This window comes from Lipotes vexillifer, unplaced genomic scaffold (assembly GCF_000442215.2).
Source record: "Lipotes vexillifer unplaced genomic scaffold, Lipotes_vexillifer_v1.1 scaffold796, whole genome shotgun sequence".
Classification (NCBI taxonomy): Eukaryota; Metazoa; Chordata; class Mammalia; order Artiodactyla; family Lipotidae; genus Lipotes; species Lipotes vexillifer.
In genome coordinates this window covers 2,255,953-2,281,672 of record NW_006773072.1, presented here as the reverse complement: position 1 = coordinate 2,281,672, position 25,720 = coordinate 2,255,953, and the positions used below count along the sequence as shown (strand labels likewise).

The window sequence follows — 25,720 nt, the reverse complement described above, 5'->3', positions numbered from 1 at the left end:
ATGAAAATAGTTGACTTATTAGGCTTAGAATTAAATATGAGGATTCTTTTATTTTGGTTTCCATTGTTTGCTTTAGAATGTCTTCTGTGAATTGAGTCTTTTAAACCGAGAAGACTGGAGACGCACAGATGAAGGTATCTGATGGTAGGCATGCACAGTGACCAAGAACCAGTGAGGAGATGGGATGCTTTTGATCTGCAGTGAGAAATGCAGAAGAAAAGGCTATTGGGGCAGCTGTAGAGGCTGGAAGACTATGGGAACAGAGGTGACTTGGAGGGGAAGGGAAGGGATGCCCTAGAAACACATGCTTAGACCCTAGGCTCTGGATTTCAAGCCCCAGCCAATTCCTTGCAAAATATCCTTATGCCCAGATGGAAGAGACATGAGGTGGGACTGGAGAGAAAATGCTAGCCTCTACTGTGAACCTTTTAAGACATGCCCCTCTCCTTCTGGAAAGTGGGAGGGCTGAAGGGGAACCATGCAGCCTATTTGCCATTCCTCCTATCACCTTGTCACCTTCCACCCTCATGGATCCAACCTGGATCTCTTCCAGCCTGGTTCTTTTGGGTGTTTATGGAGGTTTCACTACATAGACATAATTGATTGAATCATTGGCCACTGGTGATGGAACTCAAGCTCCAGCCCCTCTGCCCTCCCCAGAGGTCTGGGAATTGGGACTGGAGGTTCCAACCCTCTAATCACTTGGTTACCTTTCCTGGTAACAGCCCCGCATCCTGAGGTGCTTCCCAAAAGTCACCTTCACTAACATAACAAAAGACACCTTGATTGTGCTACTCACTAAGGAAATTCCAAAGGTTTTATGAACTCAGTACCAGAAGCTAGGACAAGACCACATATATATTTCTCATTATAACTCACAGTCTCACAGCATAGTAGGTGCTCTGTAACCGATTGTTAAATCAAGCATCCTCTTAGGGTTCAGCATCATTCCAGTGGCAGAGTGGGTGTCTGTGGAAGGATGGATTGAGATCTCAGAAGTACTACCCGGAGTCTGAAACAAAGACTATTTTGTTCACAAAGCTGACTGGACTTTTAGTTGAGGCTTATGAATCTTTAATTACGCCTTTGTTTTTTCATGCCCACTCCTGCAACAAAGCCAAGGGAGCACCTACTGTTTCTCTTCTGATTTTTCAAGGTTCACTTTCTTGATTTCTTGATGGCAAGCACCACCCAACCCCATCCAGCTCTCCAATACAGTGTTGTCCTGTGACAAGGTCTTGAAGAAATTACGAAAAATTCCATAAAAATGGTCCTGGTGAGAGTGGGCCATGTGGGAATGTAGCTTTGTATTTTACCCAACCTTCCAGGATCAGCTGTCCTACATGGGCATGAAAGAATACTGTAACTTTTTTTCTGGGGGGTGTATGTGCACATGGGAAGTTCTGTACGATGATACACTGCTATCAACATGGTTGAAAGTAGACAAAGGATGAAATAACGCCATTGGCAGCAACATGGACGGACCTAGAGATTATCATACTAAGTGAAGTAAGCCAGACAGAGAAAAACAAATATCATATAGTTTATATGTAGAATCTTTAAAAATGGTACAGATGAACTTATTTATAAAACAGAAATGGACCCACAGACATAGAAAGCAAACTTATGGCTACCGAAAGGGAAGAAGGGGGAGAGATAAGTTAAGAGTTTGGGATTAACAGATACACACTACTATATATAAAATAGATAAACAACAAGGACCTACTGTATAGCATAGGAAACTATACTCAATATTTTGTAAAAACGTATAAAGGAAAAGAATCTGAAAAAGAATAGATAGATAGGTAGATAATGAATCACTGTGCTGAACACCTGGAACTAACACAACACTGTAATTCAACTATACTTCAATTGAAAAATAAAAGAAAGAAAGAAAGAAAGGAAGAAAGAAATTTGACAAAGGAAATGGATGGGAGACTGTGCTCCGGACACTGGGAATGGCTTGAAGGGGGCTGCAAGTTACCAACTTTCACTGGTGCTTACCCTCCATCTGCACTGGAATAGCAGCCTCTGTCCCATGTTTACACTGGTGTTTTATTAGCCTCATTTTAGAAAGAAGGAGACTGAGGTTCCCAGAGGCAAGACGAGACCAAGTGCACACGGCTAGAAACATGAGCCAGAGATCGAAACCAGATTCTGCCTTCCCGCTAAGACCTTTCTTTTTCTGATAAGCCAAGTTGTCCAAATGATGCTTGGCTCTGTGTGTGTGAAGGTGGGGAGAGATAGTGGATTAGGAGGAACAGGGTGAGAGGAGACGGGGGCAAAACGAAAGCCTTTCTGTAGAATTGAAATGAGGAGTTGGGAAGACAGGGAGGGTGGGGAGTGATGGAAATGAGGCTGGGGGAAGATTGCTGTGGACTTTCCAGGATGGATTGAAGGGACAGGAGTAGAGAGCTGTAGGAGCCAGGTCAGGAGACCACTGGAGTGACCCAAGAGAAAAATGAGGTAGCCTTTCTAAGGCGTCAGTCCTAGAGATGGAGGGAAGTCGACCAGATGTCTGATATTATTTCAGAGGAAGAATGGGCATAATTTGCTGAAGGATTAATATTCCTGTAGGGGTGGAGCACAGTTGCAGCATAGGAGTAGGGGGGCTCCCTGTATCCTGGTGGGGGAGCTGGGATGGGCACCTGGCAAACCTTATCTCACTGAGTACTCATCACAACTCTGTGAGCAGCCCTTTGTGCCTTCCTTTCCAAATCTTCCAGTAAATGAGCTGAGGCTCGGAAAGATGGGGTATCTTGCCGGAAGTCATACAGCCCACAAGAAGGAGGATCCAGATTCAAACCTGGGGGCCCGTTATGGTCATATCCAGGGAGGATGGGTGTAAAGCCTGTGGCACTTGGGAACACATATAGGATTCCTGATGCTTACCACTCTGCTAGCTGAGGTGAGCCCCAGGAAGCTTCACTGCATGAAAATGTGGGAGCTTTAGTTCCTGTGAAATAAAAGATGTGAAATGTTAGGAGATGCAAACAAACTCGGGCTGTAACAGGTCCAATGAAAGCAGAAGGTCTTAGGCCAAATAAACCCTGGACCCACACTAATGCCTGTGCCCTTCTGGTGCTGGGGACACGGGATCTACTTCCAGCCCCTCAGGCATCCGCAGAGTCCTATCATGACCCTTGTCCTGTCCAAGGGTTTGTCCTAAAGGACTTGGCTGTAAGGCAACTTTACATACCTCTGCTTTGTCAATTCTAAATGCGTGTTTTTCCCATTTTAACATCTCTAAAATGAGGATGTGGAATACAATCAATGGCTGTCATAATTTAACTGGCAGTTTCCCTTTCTTAGTAGTTTATACAATTATAATGGGTCTTACAATTAATTGTGTCTGAGAGATAATGAAATATAGTGTTTCTTGGTAGAGTTACCCAAAGATGATATATGTGAGATGAATTCCAGATGGCTTATAATAATAACAGTTGCTTCCAGTTATTGAGAAATTACAAATTTCCCAGGCACTTTATTTTACGGAATATTAAAAATAACAGTCATAATAATAATAATAATTGCCAACATTTATCAAGCACTAGCCTAAGCACTTTATTATCCCCATTTTACAGATGGAGAAACTGAGGCACATTTAGTCCTCACAACAACTCTGTGAGGTGTAATACAGACATACCTCATTTTACTGTGCTTCAATTTATTACACTTCACAGATGCTACTGTTTTTACAAATTGAAGGTTTGTGGCAATCTTGCTTTGAACAAGTCTATGAGTGCCATTTTTTTCAACAGCATTTTCTCACTTCCTGACTCTGTGTCACATTTTGGTAATTCAGGCAATATTTCAAACTTTTTCATTATTATATTTGTTACAGTATCTGTGATCATTGACCTTTGATGTTACTACTGTGACTCACAGAAGACTCAAATGATTGTTAGAATTTTTTAGCAATAAAGTACTTTTTAATTAAGGTGCATACATTGGTTTTTAGACATACTGCTATTGCACACTTAATAGTCTACAGTATAGTGTAAACATAATTTTCATGTGCTGTGGGAAACCAAAAAATTCACGTGACCTGCTTTATTGTGGTGGTCTGGAACCAAACCTGCAATATCTCCAAGGTATTGCTACATCTGCAGTTATCCCCAAAATGAATGAGAGACATTGAAGGATCAGAGGGGTTGAGTTACTTGCCCAAAGTCACAGAGCAGTAAATAGTGTAGTCAAAATTCAAATTCATTCCATGTCTGATTCCCAAATTTAGGGTCCCAATTAAAATATCTTGTAAATGGGCATGTACGTTGGCAAATTGGGAGGAAAGTACCAATTGCTGAGTGCTGAGTACTACCAGCCTGTAAGCATCTTATATCTGTTATCCCACTGAATCCTGTTGGCAGGTAGACACTTTATCCCACTCTATAGATCAGGAACCAGAAGCCCAGTGGTGAGGCTGGCCTTGAAACCCTGATGTGTTTGGCTCTAGGGCCCAGGCTGTTCCCTGACAAGAGGTACCCATGACACTTGGTCAGGTCGTGGAGAAGTTTCCTCGCAGCCTAAAGTAACGCAGTCGGTGCCATCCACAAATATGCTTCTGGGGCAGCAACAGTGCCTTCAGACAGAGCTGCTGATTTGTTTAAAAACCATTAGTGGGCTTCCCTGGTGGCGCAGTGGTTGAGAGTCCGCCTGCCGATGCAGGGGACGTGGGTTTGTGCCCCGGTCCGGGAAGATCCCACATGCTGCAGAGCGGCTGGGCCCGTGAGCCATGGCCGCTGAGCCTGCGCGTCCGGAGCCTGTGCTCCGCAACGGGAGAGGCCACAACAGTAAGAGGCCCGCATACTGCAAAGGAAAAAAAAAAAAAAACATTAGTAAGCAGACAGGACGCTCAAGAAGAAATGCATTGTAACATACCATGAAACTCAAATAGATGTTTCCAGAGACAGATTCACCATGAAACTAATGAAGCTTAAGCTGCAAGCCCGGTACTATTTTTATCATAACTTGTATTCTTTTCCCTAAATTTATATTTCTTTTCTTCCACAAACCTGGATGTGACCCTATTTTATTCCTCTAATCTTGTTAAATATTCTGTCATCTGTCTCAACCTCGGTGAGATTAAATCCTTTACTTTCAGTTTTAAATATTTGTTTCTGCACTGCAATTAGGCATATCAGACACCTTGAGGTGGTACCAATTGAATTCAGTTGCCCTGGGCTCTTAGTTTAAATCAGAAATTGGGAAACTTTTTCTTAAAAAGCCGAATAGCAAATATTTTAGGCTTGTGGGCCAGATGGTCTCTGCTGCAACTTCTCAGCTCTGCTGTTGCATCACAGAAGCAGCCACAGACAGTATATAAACAAAGGAGAGTGGCTGTGGTATAAGAAAATTTATTTACAAAAGTACCAGCTGGCTGGATTTGACCCCAGGGCCGCAGTTTGCTGACTCCTGGTTTAGATGGTCAAAACCTGCATCTGCGTTACACATCTGTAAATCTATAGATGGATATGGACAGGATATGCATAGATCAAGATATAGATACAGATTTGTCTGTGGTTCTTTGTGAATATGATTTTCTTGCCTCATTTCGAGAACAGGGAGGTTTTTTAGGACAAAATGATTTTTTTTATGTCCCATTAAAGTCATCTTTTTACTCTCCTCTGTGAGCATAAGATGAGAAGGAAGGAGCTAAGAAACTGGCATCTGATGAATGCCTGGTAATTACCAGGATTCCAGGCAGTTTACGTATGTGGTTCTCTTTTCATCCACATGACCATGCCATGAGGTAGGTTTAGAGGGTCCCTTATTCCACAGTTAATAGGAATCAGTGAATACCTACTTAAAGGGAATCTGCTGAAAATGGGGACCAAACTTCATACTAAACAGTGAAGGAAATTTCTCATTAGTACGTAATCACAAAAATATAATTAAAATACAAAAACGTGTTTATTGTATCTCATAGTTCACAAAATTGGGGTTATAATTGCAACTATGCTCTAATTTTTACAATGAAAAAAGACTCAATTGAGTGTTAATTTGAGGTTATATTTTCTTCGCAAAAACTAGATGATAATACAATATAACTTCACATTTTATTTTCTAAACATTCTGGGGGAAGGATTGTATGGTATTTTCCCACTTTGAAGTAACAAGTGACGATGGTCACTTGTTAATGGCTTTGGTGTATTTAGAACAGCTCTCCAGCATCATATCCATCAACTTCATGGAATCCTACATCCTTTGTAAGCTTTGCCTTTTCACTTTGCAGATGGTTCACATTGTACTATTGGACACTGTACCTGATAGGGAGGGAGAGACTGAAGTTCAAGGCCGTGATGCCCAGGGTATAGGCTGCTGTTAAATCATCGAGGATGTGTGCATGGAGACCTCATTAGAGAAGTGGTTTTTAGTTATGAGGATTTTTGCTGCCCTGTGCAATCTCTGAGCTACGCAGACTGGGATAAAGAAAAAGTTAAGGAAGATCCCTTGATTTGTCACTCCTGTGTTGTCGATGAGAAACTGAGGTTCAGAAAAATAAACCTGCCCCAGGTCATCTGGTTCCTAGGTGGTGAGCCAAGATTCAGATCCTGGTTAACTAGTACTGGTTAACTATTACTGCATAACAAGCTACCACAAAACTTAGCAGCTTAACACAACACACGTTTATCATCTCAGTTGCTATGGGTCGGGAATCCAGGCGTGGCTTACCTAGGTCTCCTGCTCAGGGTTTCTCACAAAGCCTGTGATTAAGGTGTCAGCCAGGGCTGGGGTCTCATCTGAAGGTTTCACTGGGGAAGGACTCTCTTTCAGGCCCCCTTTTGTAGTTATTGGAAGAATTTTGTTCCTTGAAGGCTCTTGGACTGAGGGTCTTGGTACCTTGCTAGCCATTGGCTGAAGGCCACATTGAGTTCCATCCCACATGGGCCTCTCCAAGATGGAAGTATGAACAACTTGCTTCATCAAAGCCAGCAAAAGAGGGAGTTTCTGGTGGTCTAGTGGTTGGGATTCAGCACTGTCACTGCTGTGGCCTGAGAACAGAGATCCCGTAAGCTTCACAGCACACCACCCCCTCCCAAAAACACAGCCAGCAAGGGAGAGTCTACTAGCAAGGTGGCGGTCACAGTCTTTTATAACCTAACTCCAGAAGTGACATGCCACCTTTACTGTATTCTGTTGGTTAGAGACTAGCCATAGGTCCCAGCCAACTTTCCGCAGAGGGAATTAACCACATGTGTGCATAGCAGGAGGCAAGATTCGCTGGGGTCATCTTAAGATCTGACTGTTACACTAGATTCCAAAATCTTTTCTCTTCTCCTTTTTGGTACTGGTTACCAGGGGAGCATGGTGGATGCTTGCACCATGAAGAAGCTTATAATATAACCTCACATCACTTTGTAGCACTACTACCTTGGAATGCTTTTGGGTGTTGACTAAAAATGCTTTGTCAATAACAAGGCTTTGCAGATACGCCAGTCCCTAACACAGTGCCTGACACACGGGAAGCACACTGCAGATGATGACATGAATGCCATTGAATGGGGAGAGGGGATTGGAGGCCAGATTGACTTTAACATCTCAGGATGTTTCAGAGATATGGCTTGTTCTGGGGAGGAAAAAAGGAAACATCCAGAGATGGACTGTTTCTCTCCACGGGCTTGGTTCAGATTCCCACTGTGTCTGCCACTCAGCATGGCCCAGGAGTCCTGCTGGAGCTGGAAGTACAGAGCTCATGACTCCTGTCTCTAGCCTATAGGGGGAAAAGAATGTGACCTGCCAGCCCTAGGATAGCATCACCTTTATCCGGAAGTGTAAAATGAAAACCAGGGTACTGGAGAGGGCATGTTGGTGGCACTGTTAATGGGACTGTTGTATATTTCAGCTGATGATATTATGAGTGTAGAGGGGGTCAGAGGCATGGAACAGAACCGCTTGGTCTGGGGAAGGCTGATAACCCTGTCCCCAGGCAGAAGACTCCAACCCTCCCACCTCCCCAAAATAAATGAGGCCTCCTTTAGGAGGGCTGGATGGATCTGAGAATACTGACAACCAGGATCCCTGCAGAAATAGACAAGTGATGACTCAGACTTGGTATAGACGGTGCACTGCATGGTGGCACTCAGACATCTTCTTGCCAGGGCTTCTTCCAAGTTCTAGTTGATTTCCCTGTTCTAAAGAACAATCTCAGGTCTGAAGAGTTGGCAGAAAGTTCCATTAGCCACATGGCACTCAGCCATAGGCCCGACCCATCCAGGCTCAAATTCACTCCTGCAGTAGCTAACACGAATTGGCCTCCATACTGTGCCAGGCACGGTGTCACATAGCCTACGAGCATGGCCTTGTGTGCTTCTCATGCACAACAGCCCTGAATTAGGAACTGTGGTCATTCCCACTTACAGATGAGGAAACAGTCTCCTAGGTGGTAAGTGACAGAGTTGAGATGTGAACTCCTGAACCCAAGTCTGTGCTTCTGTGAAAGCTCTTCCAGGCCCTCCTGCCAGGGTGGGCTGGAGGCCTGAACCCACAACAACTTCCCTTACAGGCCTTTTGGATCTTGTAACCCACTCATTTCACAGATGTATACACTGAGGCCTGGGAAGAGGAAAAAGCTTCTCCAAGTGCCTACAATGAGTACACAACAGAGCTAGAAGAACTCAGGTGTGTGTATCTTCTTCAGAATCGCTTGGGCTGGGCACTGAGATTCTAAGAGGCCTTGGGGCTGACTCAGAGGGAATAAGAAAGCCCCTGACACACAGTGGGTGCTTTACCTCTGGGGAATTTCCGTGGGGGAATCGGTAGGATCCTGATGTGGTCTGAAGGCTGTAGCTTCTGCTGGAGAGCAAGGATCAGGGTGGTAGCTGAAGATCAGGACGTGTGGGCTAGCTGTGGCCTCAGCACACCTGCCCCGTCAGAGGGGTCAGTTCTGCTGCGCCTGGCTAGGGAGCGTGATTCTACACATGCCCGTTTAATGGCACACGGATGGGGGTGTAAGGAGGACAGTCCAGCGGCCAGCCGCCACTTTCTTCCCTCGGCCTAGGGCCTTTGGTGAGCTGCAGGTACTTGAAAGATGCCTACCAGGGCCCAGGAACCAGCCACGGTCTCAGGGAACTACCTGGAAATGGAATTGAGCTTTTCTCCCCAAGACTGGAGTCCAGAGGAGAGGGGAAGCTGAACTGTGGGCCTCAGCCCTCCCACTCTCTGGCTGGCTCTAACCTGGCCCCGTTCCCTGCAGAGTCTCACCCAAGTCCCTGTGACCGCTCCCAGCACAGGGTCTGGTCCCAGCAGCGCTGACCCCTTCCTTCCTTTGGTGACCCCGCTGCCTGAGCCTGGAAGCTGTGTCCCTCATCTGTGAAATGGGGGCACAGACATAACGGTGACAATGCCCCTGGCTGGCATTGCTGCTGTCTGGGGTTAAAGAGAAAATGACCAAGTGAATGCTGGAGTTTTCACCCTCTTGGGCTTACTTTGAATGAAGCCTGGGAGAGGATATTTGGCTGTGAAGCCTTGTCCTGATTTCCAGCAGGTCCGGCTTTGTTCCTGTCAGGGGACGCCCAGCTCGGGTGAGAAGAGGTGGGTAGGAGATGGTGTCTGGCTTAAGGGTATGTCAAGACCCTTGACCTTAACTGGCCTCATTGGTAAAGACAGCCAGGACCCTGAAGACAGAAGGACAGCTGTTGACTCTCCCCAAGACTTCAGCAAGTCCCAGGAGGGGGGTCGGGGGGAGAAGTGCTAGGTGAGGAATAGAGGGGAGAGGAAAAGAAATCAGGGGAGGGAGGGCAGTGAGAGGAGTGGAGTGAAGGAAACAGCCAGGGCTAGAGAAGGAAACCACAGTGACAGAGGAAGTAACAGAATAATTGGTGAGGCATGGGGGGAGAGGGGGAGAGAGAGAGAGAGAAAGAGAGAGAGAGAGAGAGAGAGAGAGAGAGAGGGAGAGAGAGAGACAAAACAAGATGAGAAGGGAAGACCCTGGCTAGCCACACCTATCTGGCTTCCATCTGTGAGACTGATCATTTGGTCCTCCTGTCTGAAATCAAGTTCATATCTTAAGAATAAACTTTACTATGCAAGAGACCAAAGGGTGTTTCCCCTTCTTAGGTGAAAGAGGGCTTCCCTGCTGCTTTTCGCTTTATAAATTAATCATTGTTTTCAAATCCCAGCAAGTAAATTCCCCAGGTTGCCGGTGCTTTTAATTCTTGGAGATGCCAAGAAGTGCCACGTTCCGCCAGGTGTTTGCTGCCCTCTCCTGGCTGAAGCCCGGTTCTGCATGCCCCCTGCAGATGGGAACCACAGTGACACTGCGTTTTGGTTACCGGTTAAGGATGAGTTATCCCCTCATCTGGCTCTAAAATCACAATTGGAGCTGAAAGGGACTTAGGTCTCTAGCCCCAACCTCTCCCCTAAGCTTTAGCCTTGAATTTCGACCAGCCTGCTGAATATTTCCACTTGGACCTCAAACGGCAGGTGCGCAGCGTAGCTTATCTTTGCTGTCGTCCTGGCCCCGGGGCACATACTCTTGAAGTCTGTGAACACCACACGGTCCACCCTGTCACCCACCAACCCCCGTGAGCCTCCAGATGCCCCTCCTGCCCAGCCTACACATCACAGTAGTCGCAAGTCCCGCTGAAACTTCGTAAGGATTCTGTCTCATGGAACCCCTGTCATCCCTGCAGGTCAGTCCATGACAGCAGCTTCCTGACTGCTGTCCTGTCAGAGAGCAGTCTTTCTAGACATAGGTGATACAGGTGTGGATACTGATGATGATATAGATACAGATATAGATGACATGGAGGTGGATATAGAAATAGATAAAGATGATACAGATATGGATATGGCTATACCTACAGATGTAGTAGATATAGATCTTCTGCAGAATAAAGTCCAAACTCTCACTTGGCCAACAAAACTGTTCATACGCTACTCTGGCTTGGCCCTCCAGGCCCATCCTATATCCCTTGCCTTCTATTCCAACCACAGGGCAACTGCTCATCTCTGAAATTATTTTTATCCGTTCTCGAAACACATATGGGTTCTTCCTAAGTGCCAGGCTTTGGGATAGTCACTGGGATACAGAGAGGAACAAGATAGACCACCCTCAAGGAGTGGAGCATCACAGACCAAACACACAAGTGCAGCCCAGACATCATCTGAAGAATGAGGGGTGAGGTGGGACTCTATAAAAACTGGATGCACTTGGTACAGATTCCCATCCACACTCTTAGCTTTCTGTTGCTGTGTAACAAATTGCCACTAACTTAGTGGCTTATAGCAACACATGTGAACCATCTCACAGATTCCATGGGTTAGGAGCCTAGGCAATGCCTTAACTGAGACTCCCTCCTCTTGGGGTCTCACAAAGCAGCAGTCAAGGGGTGGTCTGGGCTGTACTCCTTTCTGGAGCTTGGGAGTCCTCCAAACTCACCTGACTGTTGGTCCTTGTGGTTGTAGGACTGAAGTCCCACTTTCATGCTGGTTGTCAGGTTTCATGCAGGGCTGCTTTCAGGTTCTAGAAGCCACCAGTTTCTGGCCTTGTGACCCTCACCAGACCCTTCCCAACATGGCAGCTCACTTCAAGGCCAGCAGGTGATTCTTGCTCCATTCAGCTAAGATGGAGTCTTATCTAAAGTAACGTAATCACAGACTAGCCTATCCCATTGCCTTTGCCACATAATGAAACCTAATCAAGGGAATGACATCCCATCACCTCCGCCATAATCTCTTGTTAGAACCAAGTCGAAGGTTCAGCCTGCACTCAAGCATGAGGATTATACAAGGGCATGGCTCGTTTGGGGTCACTTTATGGCATGGTCACCATGCACACACCTCGTAGACTCTTCCCAAGATTCACGTACATTTCAAGTACAGGAGTGTGGGTCGAGTCCCAGAATCTGCCTAAGGCCTCTTGTTCCTCCTGAATTAGTTTAGCTGTGGGACATCAAGCTTTCCTTTCTCCCCACACACATCCCTACCCAGGCCACAGGCTCTAGCCCCATGTTCAATGCCCAGTAAAGACAAAACCACTCCATAAGGCCATGGTTGATGATTGTCTTTGCAGGACCAGGAACTTGTAATTTTAGCCAGTCTTGTACCTAGCACCCCTTTAGCATGTGGCCATATCCTCTCCTCTTGGTCATTCCCGGCCCTCAAGACCGACCCCCGTCTCCAATTTCTGGCTACTTTTTCTTGCTGAGAGGTTTAGCAGTCTTGTGCCTTTAGGGTTGCAACTTCCACCTCAACTGGATCAGTAAAATGTTTCACTAGGCAAAGGCAATTCCTGCCCTAGGATGAATTCTCAAGTTGGGTGTTAAGATAGTGTGCTTTATTTATGACACAGTGCACGCAAACGATTACAAAATGATAATGGCTTAGGATCAGTACTGGAATAGAAATGCCTTAGGGTGCTCTGTGATCCTAAGGGAGGGATCACATGAGGAAACCTACAGGCAGCAGCTGGGAGGCTCTGGAGGCAAAGCCATGACCGGCGAGGCAAAGCCATGACCGGCACCGTCAAGGTATCAGCAGGAAGATGAAGGGGCGTGTGTGGGGAGCGGGCAGGGAAGGGGAGAGTCGAGACAGACACCAGTAGGGTAAGAGAATCTGAGGAAGTGCTGTGATTCAGTACGGCCTGCCTGGGAGTGGGAGAGCAAGAAGAGATGAGGCTGTGAGGAGGGAAAGCCAGATCATAGAAGGCTCACACCCCTTGCTAAAGGAAAAGATTGAATGGGGTTTTGTGTCCACAATGCTGAAGGGTCCGTACTCCAGGTCAACATAAAATGGGCAATGTCCTGGATAAACCGAAACATATGGTCAGCCCTAGCTAAGCCTCACATATCTTTCCAACCCTTTGGCCACAGCCTCTGGAATGCTTCCAGTGTTGTACTCCCAAAGCATGTGGTGGACACTCAGATCATAACCTCAAGCACACTCTCGTGTGATTATTTGTGCTCTGTTTCCCCCACTGGACTAGGAGAAATGACGGCTAGGTTTTATTCATGTTTGTACCCTTAAAGCCATCTCTCTGCCTAGGACAGAAGAGGCATTGATATTAAATCACAATAAAATAATAGCTAACATTTAATGAAGGCTAAGTATCTGTCAGGCATTCTTCTAAGCCCATGACATGGATTATATCATTGAAAAGTTGAGAACACAGCACTTGTATTGGATCCATTTTACATATGAGAAAATCAGGATGCAGAGAGGTTGTGTAACTTGCCTAAGATGACACAGCATGAGAGGAGGGAGAGGATTCTAATCTAGATCTTATCTCCAGAGCCTTTGAATGAATAAAGTCAAGTCTTGAGAGGACAAGAGTATGGATTTGTAGAATCGTCTAAGAGCACGTTTCCCAGAGCCTGTCCAGCCAGTGATGCGTGTGTGTCTGGGCAAGCACCAGGCATCATTTGCTTGATCTTAAACAGTAGACCAAATGACTCTCCATCCGTTATCTCCTGTGGTCCTCACAATAACTGATCTCTAGGCAGGTTCATTATTCTCGTTCTATGGACGTGATCACTGGGGTTCCCAGAATCAGTGAGCTTCTCAAGATCACATACCAGAGCCTCTTTCTAGTCCATATCTTTGGACTCCAAACTGTACGGTCTTTTTACTGACAACACAGTTGTCCTGATGGTAATGATTCCTTCTGATGAATTTCTTCATTGCTAAAATGGGAATGATCATATCTACCTTGGGAGGCGGTTGTGAGGATAAATGAGCTGATAGATGTAGTAAGTGCTCACTAAAGAGTGGTGGTGGGTGTTGACGTTGTTACAGTTGTCACTGTCATCATCATCATCGTCATCATCACCTGAGAAGATTTGGGATGAAGAGTAGGCAGATTCCAGCTATGGATCAGGAGTCATGAATTTAAATAAAATGGCCAAACACAGGAGGGAGTTGAAAATCTTGTTTGGGTTCATAGGCAGGGTTGGAAACATGGATTCAGGTCTGCAGATCAGCGGCACTGTTGATCAGAAAATGTGATCAGGAAGGATCACCAAGGGCCGGAGCCAGGACTCTGGTCCAATCCAGGGCCAGGAGCAGACATTTCCAAACCTCCTTACATCATGGTCCTTACCGTCACACCATGAGATCGCTTCCTGCTTGTCTGAACTCTGAGCTCAGGAGGACGGATCCAGCTTATTCATCATTGAATTTCAGCTCTGTGTCCCCCAGTGCCTGCCATATAAATATTGGATGGATGGATGGATGAATGAATGAATGTACAAGTGGGTACCCACTTACACAAACCAAAAAAGCATGGATTGGAACCTAGCAGGGCACAGAGCCAGATTACATAGAGCAGGAGAGCTTGGAGTATGTGACCAAGCCTCCTGCATGGTCCGTCTCTTGTAATTTCCCTCTTACACACCCAGGGAACCTGGTGCTGACCATTGAACCAGAGACTCTCCACCAAGGGCGAGGGAGAACCCTTTTTCTTTGCTGAAACAGTGAAGCGCACACACACAGTCCCTCCACCTACCATCACCCCCCTCACACACAGGGAGTTTATAAATATAATAAAATCTCAAAGGATTGTTTGCAGTTAGCTTCTGCCTGAGGCAGGGGCATGAACCAGATGAGCTCTCAGTAACTTTTCAATGAGCAGCATTGTGCATCACGGTGGCTTCTGTTCTTTCTAGCATGAAGCACACTTGGTAACTTCAAACTCGATTCTGAAGGCCCCCAATTGAAAGAGGTTGTTTCCTTTAGTAACCATTGACTGTAAAATAAAAAAGATAATAATATGAAGATATGGTGACAGGCGCCATCACCGAATTTATCAATCGCTGGATGAATTTGTCTTTATTCTAAGAATGTTTTCATATATTTGACAAACATAGACCTATATGTGCAGGACACATTATTAACATATTCATATTCCCATTGATTTACCAAAGCTTGCGGTAACTTTGGTTTTTCAAGGCATCTGCAGCCCTCCAGGGCTGGGACCCAATGATCTAATTCAAATTCTCACTGTTTCCACTAACTAGCTGGTAGAGTAAAAGTTATGCACATTGCTTCACCTCTCTCGGCCCTGTTTTCTTTAACTGGAGCAATAATTCCTACCTGCCTTGCGGGTGTGTTATGAGGTTAAATGGGGTAACGGATAAAGCACACACCTATGTCGAACGGATGCTGTAGCTTCATCCCGTCTGACACCTTCCCAGTCTTGCCTCGGCACAATCCAACGCTAGACGCTTCCTTAGTTACCTTCTTCCTTCCCCTCTAGGTTCCTGATTGTCCTTGGCTGCTTGATTCTGGCCGTCCTGACCACCTTCAGGGAGTACGAGACTGTTTCGGGAGACTGGCTTCTGCTGCTGGTGAGAAGGCGCGTGCACCGTGGTGCTGTGCTGCGGGGGTAGATGCTCTGGTGGGACCGCCAACGATGAAGACAAGGAGGCCCTTGGGTGCAGTTCTGCCCAACAGGTTTTGGTTTCCTGGAGTCTCTGGCCAAGTCCAGGCCCAGGAGAAAGCATTGGTGGATCAGTTGATGAGGTCTGCTGGGGGCACAGGTGGAGCAGGGAATGGCTGGCCTGCAGTTATTCCAGATTAGAGATAAGGGGACACAAACAAGGTCAAAGCAAACACCAGTACCCACTGGTTAAATGATAAAATACAGCTTCCCAACTCTCTGACAGTAACACAAAGGCATGTTTCGTCCCAACCCTTCCTCTGCTTTTCCTCCCTAAACCCTGAGGATCTCTTCCTTCAAAGCCAAGCAACAAATCCCATTTCTGCATGAGCACTCCAGGACCTCCCTTCTGGGCCTCTGCCTGTTTTTACTCTCCAGTCTGTATCCCATGATGCGGCAGAGAGAGCGTGCAGTTGGAATTCTCGGGCAAGTTACCTAACACCCCGACTCAGTCTCCTCCCACCCTCACCTAAAATATGTAGCAATGTATGGTGAGGGGCACACGCTGATAGGCTGGGTGCAGCCTCCACACCCGGCCAGGAGAGGCTCCCAGGGAGGGCTGGATCCTTCTGCAGCCCTGGACAGCACAGGCCAGCTGGCCTTTTGAATGACCACGCCTTCCTGGATTAGGATCAGCCCACCTCTCTAGGGTGAGGCCCCACCCTCTGCACAGGGAAGGGATGCCAGCCCCCAATCAGGGTTTACGAAATATCAGAACCTTTGCCTCCCACTGAGCTAACCACGTGTCCGTGGTGCCAGAATCAGCAGGTTCCTTCCAAGGGCAGGTGTTGACAGTCTACAGGGCAGGTCTGAAGCTAAGACCTGAGCAGATGACTCCTGGGAAGCCATCCAGTTCCAGGAGCTAAGTTTCGAGGATTGCTGCAACTCCCCAAGGGCCCCAGGGAGGTCACCAAGCAGTGGGGGCAAAGGTATCTCCATCTGACCCACAAAGGAGGCTCAGCAGGGAAGAGGCAAACCCGCTGTCCCGGGAGACGCCATAGCGTGGTCCTGACGGGCTCAGAGCCTGATCACCTGCCTGGGATTCCTTCTTTGCCACTTTTGGCCTTGAGACATTTGTTCAGCCACTCCTTGCCTGGCCTTGGCTTTTCAAAATACAAGATGAGGGTCATATTATAAAATACTTCCGGTGGTGCCTGGCCCAGGAGCTGTGCTCAGTAACCATTGGCCACGATTAACAATACCAGGGACCAGACACCGGCTGGGCAATATCATTGCTTCCTCTCCTTCCAGCCCAGCTGAACTTCTTGGGGGCTTTTAGTACATTAAAGGGATTTTTTTTTTTTTTTAATGATCCATTAGAACAAGAACATAGAAAAAAGGCTTAATGTTAGAGACAGTTAGCACATCAGAGTGAAGCCAGGAACTGCCCCAAACTGAATGGAGGTGATCAGCCTGTCCTACCCCGTCTACCACCAAACCAGCAACAACAGAAATCCAGCTCTTCAGAACTTACGGACAGAAGTCGCTAGTTCTGGACACCTGGGTCCCGGTTAATGTGTCTCTCCACATGTGCTTCAACGCAGGAAACATTTGCTATTTTCATCTTCGGAGCCGAGTTTGCTTTGAGGATCTGGGCTGCTGGGTGTTGCTGCCGATACAAAGGCTGGCGGGGACGACTGAAGTTTGCCAGGAAGCCCTTGTGCATGTTGGGTAAGCCCTGACCCCGAGCCCGGGGGTGCCTCATCCCCTTCTTTTGGTGCATTATTTCTCTGAGGCAATTTTAAGCAGACGCTGTTCTTCCGGGAAACCATGCAGCATCTTGGGGGCCCGCCCCGCCTCTGACCCTCCCTTCAGTCCTCCAGCAGGTGGAATTCCTGCCCCCGTGGCTTCTTTTAATAATGAGTCCACAGGGCAGGAATTCTTAAGGCGGGTGGGGGACACTCTTGGCATTTGGGTCGTGAAGGAGCCACAGATCATTGAAGGATGTGGGGCAGCCCCAGTCCCTGGAGTAGTAGCACCCCAGTCACTGTGACAGCCAAACTGCCCGTGCGGTTCCAGACTGGCCATGGTGGGGATGGGAGGCGTGACACCATTGCTGGTTGAGAATGACCTCTGTAGGGCCGCAGAGGTAATCCTTCCATCCTAACACCCAGTCTGGAAGAATCTAGCACCTGTGACGCCCCTCGCCACCATAATGCTGTGTCCTGACCCACCTTGCTTTGGGGAGGTGTCATGGAGACCCCTCCATCCAGGTGTAGGCATTTTGATAGCAAAGAAGGTGGAAGCTCTCACACACACCTATTGGTGCACCCCACCATGTTCCCACCTGAAGATCCTACTAAAATCATACAGTGACAGGACGAAATCTACCTGCAGTGATGGTTAGGAGTCTTGGAGCTTCGACTTCCTAGGGATGGTTAAAGTCAGAGGATCATAGAATGTCAGGGCTGGAAGGGACCTTCAAAAGCGTTTGGTTGAAGACGGCCTCCTGTCTGATGCTCCAGCCCCCTTTGCAGCAGCCTTTAAGTGGTCCCCCAGACTCTACTTGCATACCTCCAGTCACGGGGCGCTCACCACCTCTCGAGGGTATTCATTCCATCTTAACTCCTCTGACTCTCTTCAGATATTTGAATTCAGCTATCCTATTCCTCCCCTCCACTCCAGTAGTCTCCTTTCATTGGGAGGGATGTGCTTAGCGGCTTCAACTCCGTCTTATAACCCATCTTCTTAGCATCATAGACCCTCTTCTCTGAGCTGCTGCTTATTCCTCACTCCCCTTTTAAAAAGTGACCTGCCAGGACTGGACACAGCCCTGTGGGTACGAATGACCCAGCCAGGGAGGAAGAGCTGGACCCCTCCCCTGTCCTAGGCGCCAAGTTCTCTCCGTGCCTCCTGGGGCTGTGTTGCCGCATTTGCAGGTTGCCTCACACAAAGAACAGGTACCACCCTCACTGTCAGCTGAAGCCTCTCTTCCTTCTTCCCATTTGCTGCTGAGGTTGGAAATCTGAGGGTTTTGTTTATTGCTTAGAATTTTGAATGCAAGGAAGGTGGGTGTGTGTACGCACACGTGCACACATGCAATTTTGGAGCACTTTGTAGTTACTGATTTTTTTTCACATTGTTTTTCTCTCTTCCTTTGTCCTCTTTCCATGTCTATCTACCATGTCTGAGTCCTTTACAGCTGCTATAACAGTATACCACAGACAGGGTAGCTTATAAACAACAGAAATTGATTTCTCACAGTTCTGGAGGCTGGACATCTGAGATTGGGGTGCCAGCATGGCCGGGTTCTGGTGAGAGTCCACTTCCTAGTTCCTAGACAGCTGTCTTCTCGCTGTGTCCTCACATGATGGAAGGGGCGAGGGAGCACGCTGGGGTCTCTTTCATAAGGGTACTAATGCCATGCATGGGGGATCCACCCTCATGACCTAATCACCTCCCAAAGGCCCCACCTCCCAATGCCATTACACGGGGGGTTAAGACTCAACATATGAATTTGAAAGGACCCAAACATTCAGTCCATGGCAGCCCCCAACTTTCCTTCCCCTTCCTCTTTCCTGTCTTTCTTTTAAGTCTTAAGCTGACTTCTTTTTGGGGTGACCTATCCAGTGTGTGTGTGTGTGTGTGTGTGTGTGTGTGTGTGTGTGTTGGCAGGGGGTGGGGGAGATGACTTTGTGATCGACGGTGCCCGAATTCAGAGGTTCCTGCCAAGTTAGAGGATGTCATAGCATGTGGAGCCCGGGCCCCTGCAGAACAGGGGCGTTCCCCGTGGAGCTGTCTCCACTATTCCAGGATTGTACCGGAGCTCCAGATCACATTCCCCTGCGAGCCTTCCTGGAGAGACAAGGCTGGGCCTCAGCATCCACCATCCTTGCTGGCTTCTTTCCTGATGTTGCTGCATTTTCTGTTCTACTCCTCTCAACTTCTCCCGTAACGTGGCCCCTGTGGGAAATGTTGCTTTTCTCTGTGTGTCTGACAAGAGGCTGGTTATCACGTCCACACATATCATGGCCTCCTTACTCGAAGCAGTCTCAGACCCTGCCATTTTGGGTGTGGATGGGTCCCTCTGGGCCAGAATTTGCTGTCCTGTCAGAGTGTCGTAGACTTAAGTCACATTTACCCTGCACCTAGGTTTTGTTTTCTCTTTTACAAACGTGATAAATGGGTATCTTTGCACAGATAGACTGAGAAGCCTGGCCAAGGATATAGACATATTGGTATCCAGGTGTCTGAGCCCTACTTTTTCCCAAAGCATAGGCACACCTGGGAGATATTTTCACATGGTGGAAGGGGTGCCAACTTTTTTGGCAGACGTACCTGGTGTAGATCAAGGAGCCTAATCCAAGCTGGGTGGCAGCACAAACAAAGGTGTAGAAGTGTGAGAGGACACTGTGGGCTCAGCAAACCACACATGCTTCTAGAAGTTTCCCAAGGGCCGGATCACAGAGGGTTTTCAGAAGTTTGGACTTTGCCCAGTGGATAAACATTCCTACAGTGTGTTCCCTGGAATTCTGATGCTCTTGCAAACGAAACAAAACAAAACAAAAACAAACAAACAAAAAAAAACAAACAAGCAAAAACAGTTCAGACAGGTCAAAATCTATGGAGAAAGCCTGGACTTCATTGGTAAAATTGAGAGCCACAGGGCATATTAGCATATTAAAGGCTCTGAGAAGTTCTGCAGTAGCAAAACCTGTTTAATTGAATTTTTTTCAGATTTACTTGCTCATGGGATCATTTTTACTTGCTTAGCCCCCTGCAGTACAGTGGGGAGATAACAGATCCCAGAGCTGAGGGGAGGGAGGGCATTGAAGGGAATAAGAAAGAGACCAGGGCCCTCTTTCTTCCATCCTCAGCCATTTAACTTCAGGAGCCAGCTTGGCCCTTTCAGAAGTGCCTCATCCCCTCAGCCTCTGCTTCCACCAGTCACAGCTCTGGTAGACGTTTCTAGGTCACCTCCTGACAGCAGCATCCCACTTCTGGGGTGGGCCCCATGTTTTCCCACAGTCTACCCCAGGGCCTTCTCTGAAGCTGAGGGAGGTCACAGGCAGTGGAGCTCGCGAGTGTGGGGACGTTACAACCCCCTCAGCCAGCAGGGAACAGGATCTGGTGGACAGATGGCCCAGCTCCCATCTTTCAGAGGGACAGTGGTGGGAGGTGTTCTGCCTACAGCTCAGAGGCTCCAGCAGCGGCCTTGACAACACCCCTTGCACTGGCCTTTTCCCCACCCCCCTCTCCCCTCACTTCTGCTTCCTGAGATCATTTCTCATTAAATCACCCACAGCCTCGTCCCTGTCTCAGGGGCTGTTTGCAGGGGAAACCCACAGTAAAGCAGCATCTGAGCTTCAGGCTTCACCTCCACCACCTGGGCAACCCAGATCCCTTCTCGGCCAGAGAGGGAACCCCGAGTGCCACCCCTTGGAGCATCACTTCCCTAGGATTTAGAGTGAGCGTTGGAGTCCAGCAGGCCTCCTGCATCCAATCCCAAGTCGGCCACATCTGGCCGCGTGGCCCTAGGAGGACATTCACACTCAGAGCTCCTGTTTCCTCACCTGTCACAGGAGAACGCGAATCACGCACAGTCCATGTCATGATTTAACACAGCAGCGTTTAGCTCGTGTTTGTCTGCCGCCGACTGCCTGTGACGGCTCCTGTGCCTTGGCCTGACCTCCTTTCCCCTCTCCCCTGCCACCCTCTGTCCTCTCTCCAGACATCTTCGTGCTGATTGCCTCTGTGCCCGTGGTTGCCGTGGGAAACCAGGGCAATGTCCTGGCCACATCCCTGCGGAGCCTGCGCTTCCTGCAGATACTGCGGATGCTTCGCATGGATCGGAGGGGCGGCACCTGGAAGCTCCTGGGCTCGGCCATCTGCGCCCACAGCAAAGTAAGTGTCGCTGCGAAGGGGCCAGACCGCGCTGGCTTCCTGCCCACCTAGGCCCATCCGTGGCATCTCCTCCCTGACAGCATCCCCAGAGGGTGGTCGTCCTGCCCACTGATGATGTCAATGAAGATGGGGAGAGAAGCAGAAGCAGGAAGGAGAAGCACACACAGGTGTGCTGCAGCCAGCAGACGCAGGTAGACCTGCGCTCAGGTCTCAGCCCCACCAAATGCAAACAACTTTGGCCAAGTCACTCAACCCTCTTTGACCTCAGTTTTTCCTCATTCCTAAAGCAGGGATGATAATGCCTCTACCTCTGGATTGTTGAGAGGATGAAATGAGCTAATGCAAACCAGCATGGGATGGGAGGGAAGGGTTCTGGAATCCGGCAGACTGGTTTGAATCCAGACTCTATTGATGTGACTTTGGAGATTTCCTGTAACCCCTCTGGGTCTTCTCTCCTGCCATTTATAAAATGGAAATGATAATGCGTTCACCTCAGGGTGAAAAGCACTTATAATACACCCAGTTCATTGATGTGGTTCAGTTGGTATTGTTATTATGTAGCCAGAAGCACGGGTGCCTAGAACTTAGTGTTTGATACAGATTCGCTCGCCCCAGGGGTCAGGCACTGTTCTTACCCCATTTCAGTGCTAAAGAAGCAGATCTGGAGAGAGGAAGTGAGCTGCGCACCAACACAGACCCAGGCCATCTGGCTTCAGAGCCTGTGTTCAGTGATTTGCTGCTGGTCGTGGTGGCTCTTGCCTCGCCAAGGGAGATGAGAAGCTAGGATGAGTGGGACTTGGCCTGATCTCTCCCAGAGTCCCACGTGCTTGTGCAGGTGTGGAAACCCAGGCAGGCAGAGTCCAGCGTGTCTGGAGCTGTCTCTGTCGTGCTCCCTGTGTTTCTTTCCTATGGTTAGCCCAGACCTTTGGTAGCACTTTGTGTTACCATCCCTGCCTCAGCTGGACCCTGGAGAAATGAAGCAAAAACCTCTGAGTGGCAGGAAAAACCTCACACTCCGAGGCCAGTTCAGGAGAAATCGGAGTGAAGGACCCCTGGGATGGGTGTTCTTCAGGGGATAAAGCCAAAGCTACCTTTGTCACTACAAGAGCATCTTCTTGTGCCAGGCTTGGTGGGTACAATGGACACGGTTGGTGCCCTGACCAGGCTACCTTTACCGGGAGGATGTGCTCAGCTCTCAGCTGCTATGAGAGTTAGCTGCTAATATTCCCAGCTGTCCCCTTCTCTGGAGACATACAGGAGCGCAGCCTTGCCCAGGAGCTTATACTGTTCTCATCTTCCTTCCCCCACATCAGGGAAGCACACAGCCAGTGACTGACTGACACAAGTACCTTTCTTGTGTTGGGACCAGCCCCGTGGTGCAGTTCACACTCCAGAGCTCCCCGTGGGATCAGGCTGAAGGAGGCTCCAGCAGAGACCACATCCTTGCTGAGCTCTTTCCCCTGCCCTGTCTGGTTTCTTTCACTCCCTCTCTCCCGAGACCCTCCCTCAATCATCACATGCACCTAAGTTTCTGTCTCAGGCTCTGCTTCTGGGGAACTGCACCAAAGGCAGTGATCCTGGGGCAAGTTGCCATTGGGGAGCTCAGAGTTTCCCTTATATGCGTTAACAGCACCATGCCATCCCCACTTGGCAACCCCAGAATGCCTCCACACAGCTAACTCCTGGGTTCTTCCAGCTCAGTGCACACCCAGATATGCCGGCATGTCATCGTAGAATACAGGAGCTCAGGAGTCCGACAGCAGCTCAGTGCAAATGTTCAGCTCTGCCGCCTTCCCGCCGTAAGACTTTAAGAACATTGCTCTGTTTTTATACGAGCTTCCCCAGTGGTTAAAATGTGAATCCTTCCAGCGGCTCACATAAGAAAAGGTACATGTAAGTGCCTGGTGAATAGTAAGTGCTCATGATTGGTAGCATGGATTATTTCAAACATGCTTTTCTTCACAAACATGCAAGTAAATATATACAGAAAATGAAATACAGATTTAAAACACCCGGAGTCTCTCACTGGAGGATGCAGTTTCTTGCCATACATGTGTTATTCCCCATCTGTGCCACTTCTGGCCACAGGCTCGGGGAGGTCAGGGCTTTCTTTTCAGAGTTCTTTCTTCACCCAACCTTCTATTTTGTCTTTTATCAGAGGACTTGTCAGCAGTACCTAAACTTGTCTCCATGGAGCTGAGCTGATTCACAGCTCCAGTGGAAATCAGGGCTAAAAATGGCTGGTTACGGTCCTTGTCCTGTGCTCCCTCAGATTAGAATAGATGACAGTTGGATGTTTGCTATGTAATTCCTGGGAAAAGATGGTCCACGCCACCGCCGGACCCCACAACTGATGCCAGGCGGGCAGAACTTCAAGACAACTGATGCCAGGCGGACAGAACGTCAAGTATGTGGTAGGAGACCAAAGGCAGACAAAACAACTGCTTGGCAAGCTCTGTATCCCACCCTTCCCCGCAACAGTCCCACTAGACGAGTCTTCAGCCTTTCGCTGTGCCGAAGCTGCAGAGCAGTTATAGGGCTGGCCTTCACTTCCGGGCCAGGCAGTGTGTTCAGGAGGTAAGCACTTACCTGGATTTGAGTCCAGCATTTACTAACTGCAAGAGCTTAGACCAGTTCCTTCTCTGAGCCTGGTGAACAGGCACTTACCAATTCGTTTCTTCATTCATTCAGAAAACGTGTTCTCTGGGCCAAGTTTCATGCTTGACTCCCCTGGAGACTCAGAGATGCAGAGTGACGGGCCCATACAGGGTTGCACAGGGTTAGACTTTAAAGTTAACGCTCTTACTAAAGTTAGGATCAGCCGGGCTCTGCTTCCAAAACAAATAAGCCCTGGAGTCTCTGTGACTTAGCACAGAAGATGTGGGTGTCTTCTCACTCACACAGTGTCTCATGTGGGCTGGGTGGTCCTCATCTGTCTTGGAAATGAGCCTTGAGTCAGCAGGGCAAGGCAAGGGGAGCCCAGAGCATCTTCTAGAATGGATTTAAGGCAGGAGGTGGCTCCCATCACCCCCCCACATTGGCTGGACCCCAGGCCCTCAGCCCGCACCTGACTGCAGGGGGGCTCAGGCGTGTGTTCTGCCACAGAACTGCTGGCGAAAATTGCCTCCAGGCAGAATTGCCTTGAATAGCCTTTGAGATAACTGCAGGGCACAGAGTGGGGACACATTTCACTCCTCAGGGACGACCTTTATACCAGCTCTTAATCCCACCCAGCCAGTGCTTCTGTGTGCACACGGACAGCTGTTTCTCTGCTTAAGCACCAGATGAAACTTCTGACTTGCATTTGGGGGCCAGAGGGTATGAGAAAGCTTAGGCACGCCAGAATCACACTTAACAGAGCAAGAGAGTCATGCTCATACAGCCACTGGGGAAGGACGATCCAATTCACCTTTTCCTTCTCGAACCCCCAGCGGGGCAGACACTCACGGAGGGGAAGGGCTGGCTGGCTTGCCTGCAGCATCTCAGCTAACCTCTCTCTGCTGTAAACTCACACGAGTGCACTGTGCGTGTGATGCTGTGGGGAAGGTCAGGCCTCTAAGCAAATGAGCATAAGAGAGTGTTAGAGATTTAAAGTTTGTTTGGAAAATAGTGAAGGCATTGAAAGAAAGCTAGAAATGAACCCTAGCTCTAGTTGGGGGAGCAAGGATCCGGAAAGCTCTCATAATGGAGGTGACGTGAGTCTGAAGATGACTCAGTGCTCTCTGGTTGGTCCCATGGGGAGGGACAGGGAGGACAGAGGACCAAGGTGAACAAAGGCACAGAAGCAGGCAGAAAGCAGCCCTGTCAGCGCGATGCGATTCACCCATAAAGCCAGCTGACTGGCCGCAGATGGTCAAATAGATGAACTATCGATATGAACAGCTTCATTCTCTGTGATGACTCAGCACCAATGACGGGCCTAATCTCCAGACTGTGTTCACCCATGACTTTGACTTTCTTCTGCCCAACCCACCACAGTAACCACAGTAACCCTTCGAACTGGAATAGAATGAAAGACATAGAAAGCACCTCAGGGATTGTCGTGGTCACAGGATGCTTGAAACCTCAGTGATTTGCCCATCTTTGCCATATCTCTGCACCATCCTTACTATTCCTCAACGTTTTCCTTTAGATCAGCTTTCTCCTGTTTACGTACATGTCCTAGTCTATCATGCAGTAATATCCACGAAATAATAGGTTTTAGTGTAATCTATGCTAATGTGTAACATGGTCTAAATCAGTAGGTGACCACGTCACATAACAAAATACCTGTCTGCATTTGAAGTGTCTGTGGCACTTTTTGGAACTCTCTGGTCCAGTCCCTTCATTTTAAAAATGAAGAAACTGGGCTTCCCTGGTGGCGCAGTGGTTGAGAGTCCACCTGCCGATGCAGGGGGCGCAGGTTCGTGCCCCGGTCTGGGAAGATCCCACATGCCGCGGAGCGGCTGGGCCCGTGAGCCGTGGCCGCTGAGCCTGCGCGTCCGGAGCCTGTGCTCC

At 48.4% G+C, this 25,720-nt stretch overlaps 1 protein-coding gene across 1 annotated transcript in view; it reads left to right on the top strand.

Annotated features, from left to right (window-relative positions):
* KCNQ3 (potassium voltage-gated channel subfamily Q member 3) overlaps positions 1–25,720 on the top strand; it is a 300,717-nt gene that overhangs the window by 219,103 nt on the left and 55,894 nt on the right. Inside the window, 3 exon segments of the mRNA XM_007447991.1 lie at positions 15,197–15,287; positions 16,924–17,050; positions 21,051–21,223. Coding sequence (XP_007448053.1) covers positions 15,197–15,287; positions 16,924–17,050; positions 21,051–21,223 — 391 coding nt within the window.